The sequence below is a fragment of the Muscardinus avellanarius genome, assembly GCF_963383645.1.
Source record: "Muscardinus avellanarius genome assembly, chromosome: 13".
Classification (NCBI taxonomy): Eukaryota; Metazoa; Chordata; class Mammalia; order Rodentia; family Gliridae; genus Muscardinus; species Muscardinus avellanarius.
In genome coordinates this window covers 2453563-2457225 of record NC_137799.1, presented here as the reverse complement: position 1 = coordinate 2457225, position 3663 = coordinate 2453563, and the positions used below count along the sequence as shown (strand labels likewise).

At 56.5% G+C, this 3663-nt stretch overlaps 1 protein-coding gene across 1 annotated transcript; it reads left to right on the top strand.

Moving 5' to 3' along the window:
- Positions 1 to 2203: 2203 nt before the first annotated feature.
- Positions 2204 to 3223, top strand: FAM163B (family with sequence similarity 163 member B; the record flags this gene model as incomplete). The annotated part of the gene is made up of 2 exons (XM_080708433.1): positions 2204 to 2296; positions 2813 to 3223. 2 exons carry the CDS (start codon positions 2204 to 2206, stop codon positions 3221 to 3223), a joined length of 504 nt encoding a protein of 167 aa, XP_080564559.1.
- Between the last annotated feature and the right edge of the window lie 440 nt (positions 3224 to 3663).

Below are 3663 nucleotides of genomic sequence, written 5' to 3'. Positions count from 1 at the left end.
TTGGATCTGTCTAGACCTGTCTTCCCGTCTGTCTGTCTGTCTGCCTGCCTGCCTGCCTGTCTGTCAGTCGAGGGTCTGGGTTCCAGTCCCAGCTTTGCCTCCAACTCCCAGCAGCCAGCACAGGTCTAAGCGCCCCCCGCCTGTCCCCGCCGGGCTGCTCGGCCGTCTGAGGCCTGGCTATAGCATCTGGGGACACCTCGATGCCGCCCCTGCGCCCCAGGCCTTGAGTCTCAGAACCAAAATCAGTCTGTCAGTTATCCTCACACATTCCTGGAAGAAGATTAACCGGCCCCAGTTCCAGCCAGTCTTTGGCAGGTTTACCAAAACCTCGAGAAACGAGAAACGTGTGCACCACCACACTCTTCCTCACGCATTTCTGAAACTGCTTAAAGAATGGGAAACGGTGGGTGTGTGCTGTACCGCCGCGGGGCTGGCGGAGCTCCGCGTGCCCCCCAGGACCCTGTCCTCGCCTGTTGGGACAGACTACTGCGAAAAACTAAGAAACGTGCAGAAGCCACATACATTAAGCCATGTTCTCCTAAAAGGGAAGGGAAATGTATGTTTTTCCTGTGTTTGGAAAGAAGCCACAGCAGACTAAACCCAGAGCTAAGTAAAATGGTTACCTCTGAAGGCAGGAGTGGGCAGGAGTGGAGGCAGGACTCTCCGGATGCCCCTGGCATTCAGCTTTGGGCCTTGAGGTCAAATGGCTTTTTGTAATTGAAAAGCAAAATTAAATTATTTTTTTAATTAAAAAACAAACCCCCATATGGAGTTGGGGGGGAACCACCCTAAGATAGCAACTTTAGAACCACGTTTTGGCTATACATCCCTAAAGAGGCATCACAAACTGGGTGTGGGCGCGCACGCCTGTAATCCCAGTACTTGGGAGGCTGAGACAGGAAGATCTCAGGTTCAAGGACAGCCTCAGCAAGGAGTGAGACTCATCAACCTAGTAAGATCCTACTTCAAAATAAAAAATAAAATAGGGCTGAGGGTGTAGAATGCCTGGGTCCAATCCCCAGTCACAGACTCACAGACACACACAGACACACACACACACACACACACACACACACACACACACACACACAGAATGTATCCTAAAAGGGTCATTGGAACAGTGGCTCCTAACACTTACCTACAATGTCACTAAAATTATTTATTTAATTGTGAAAAACCTGAATATCAAAAAGGAATTGTTTTTCAGTTTTGTGAGATAAAAAAATATTTTTGGAGAGTGGATCCTCTTATTGGCACCAAACTGTACAGTTTTTTTTTTTGTTGTTGTTGTTGTTTTTGGTGGTACTGGGGTTCCTGGAAGCCCTTCTACCTCCAGGCTACACTCCCAGACATATATATATTTTTTAATATTTTAATTTTTTAATTTGGAAACAGGGTCTTTTAAACCTGCGCGGCTGGCTTTGAACCTGCGCGATCCTCGTGTCTCCGCTTCCCAAGCGCGGGGATTACAAGCATGCGCCACCATGCCCGGCGAACTGTACACTTAAACGTGGCAAAGAGGGTAAATTTTGTGTTTTGTGCATTTTGCCACAACTGAATATTTATTTATTTATTTACTTTACAGTACTGGGGATGGAACCCAGGGACATTTTACCTCCAAGCTACACCCCAGCCCTATTTTTTATTCTTTATTTTGAAACAAGGCTTCACTGAGTTGCAGAGGGCCTCACTAAGTAGCTGAGGCTGACTATATGAACCACGATCCTCTGGTCTCAGCCTCCCGAATGCTGGGATTACAAGTGTGCGCCACCACAGTTAACTCAACTGAATATTTAAAAGAAAAGGGATTGGTTGGGTTAAACGTAGACTAGAGTCAGAAATGATGTTACAGGAGGGAAAATAATGAGTTGGGAAGAAACAGGTCTGATTGTGTCCAGTGCAGAGCGGGAGAGTGGGTTCCGACAGCACCTTGAGCTTGGCCGCATTAGGCATGTAAGTGGTGTGCATGTGCGGGGCCGGGCGTGAAGGCGCTGAGAGGGCGCCGTGCTGAGCGCCGGAAGACGTGCTGGGGGAAGGCGTCACAAAACCCCACGCTATTAGCGCCACCTCTTATGGACGGGGGAACTGAAGCTGGGAGCAGTGGGACAGAGGCTGCCTGGGCTTGGCGGGGCCTGGATCTCCTCTGGGCGCCGCTGCACAGCTGGCGGTGTGTGTTGCAGGCTGTTGATGGAGAAGTGGGCGGATGACAGCCGGGACCGTGGTCATCACCGGGGGCATCTTGGCGACTGTGATTCTGCTCTGCATCATCGCAGTTCTGTGCTACTGTCGGCTCCAGGTACCCCCCCGGGGGGTGGCGCAGGGGGGTCCCCACAGAGGGAGCGAATGGGAAACGGCCAGCTCTCAGAAAGGGTGTTCGGCGGGCCGCCCTGGGCAGGACTCCACCTGTGGGCTGTGATGGCAGCTAGCTGCTCCCTTCCCCCAGGACCAAAGCTGAGGCTCAGAGTGGGTGAGGGGCATAGCCACTGGCACACACCTGCCCAGCGAGAGATGCCTTCCTCCCCCCCTCCCTGTGTGCTGGAGACCCCCACCTGCTTGAGGCACAGAGCCAGGAGACGCAGCCCAGCACCCGTGACCAGACGCTGCGCCCAGACGGCTTTCCGGCTGCCGGCCCCTCCCTGTGCCTCTTCCCCACCCGTCTCAGGGCGCTCCGTGGATGAGGGGAGCAGATTACTGCAAGACGGGCAGTAGCTAAGCTGGCAGGGCATCTGAGCAGGACCATGCCGCCATCTGGGGGCCCCTCGCCCGCCTGCTGGGGTGAGGTGCAGCAAGGGTCACGGGCCCTCTCCCACAGTATTACTGCTGTAAGAAGGACGAGTCCGAGGAGGACGAGGAGGAGCCCGACTTCGCGGTCCACTCGCACCTGCCACCACTGCACTCCAACTGCAACCTGGTGCTGACCAACGGGCCGGCGCTCTGCCCAGCCACCACGACCTCCTTCAGCCAGAAGTCCCCGCAGGCCCGTGCCCTCTGCCGCAGCTGCTCGCACTACGAGCCGCCCACCTTCTTCCTGCAAGAGCCAGAGGAGGACGACGACGAGGGCGTGCGCAACGGCGGCGGGCGTGTGGCCTACAGAAGCATTAGCCAGGAGGACGTGGAGCTGCCTCCCGGGGGCTTCGGGGGCCTGCAGGCGCTCAACCCCAACCGCCTGTCCGCCATGCGTGAGGCCTTTTCCCGGAGCCGCAGCGTCAGCACCGACGTGTGAGGGCACCTGCCATGCCCGGGCCCCCCACCCTGGAAGGTCCCAAGACCATGGCAGGGTCCCCATGGCACCCCACCCTGGCCCCCAGCCGGGACCAGGGCTTGGATATGTCTTCCATGCATCCCTGTCCTTGGGGGCTCCCAGACACAGGGAGCCCCCCAGCCCTCTGCAGGAATAATGCTCAATGAACCCAGGTGGCCGCCACCGGGCAGGGCGGCTGGGGCGGAAAGGGAGGAGGGCGTGGTGTGTGCCCAGAAGCAGGAACCGGCTCCTGTTTCCAGGAGGCGCAGGAGGGTGGCCTCTCCACTCCAGCTGCATGGCCTCGGTCACCCCATCCCAGAGCTTGGCCTTCCTACCTGTCCAAGGAGTGATGCTAGGACCCTGCCCCTCGCCCTCCCTGGAGGTTACAGACCTGCCCTCTCCCTCCCCTCCTCTCCTCACTC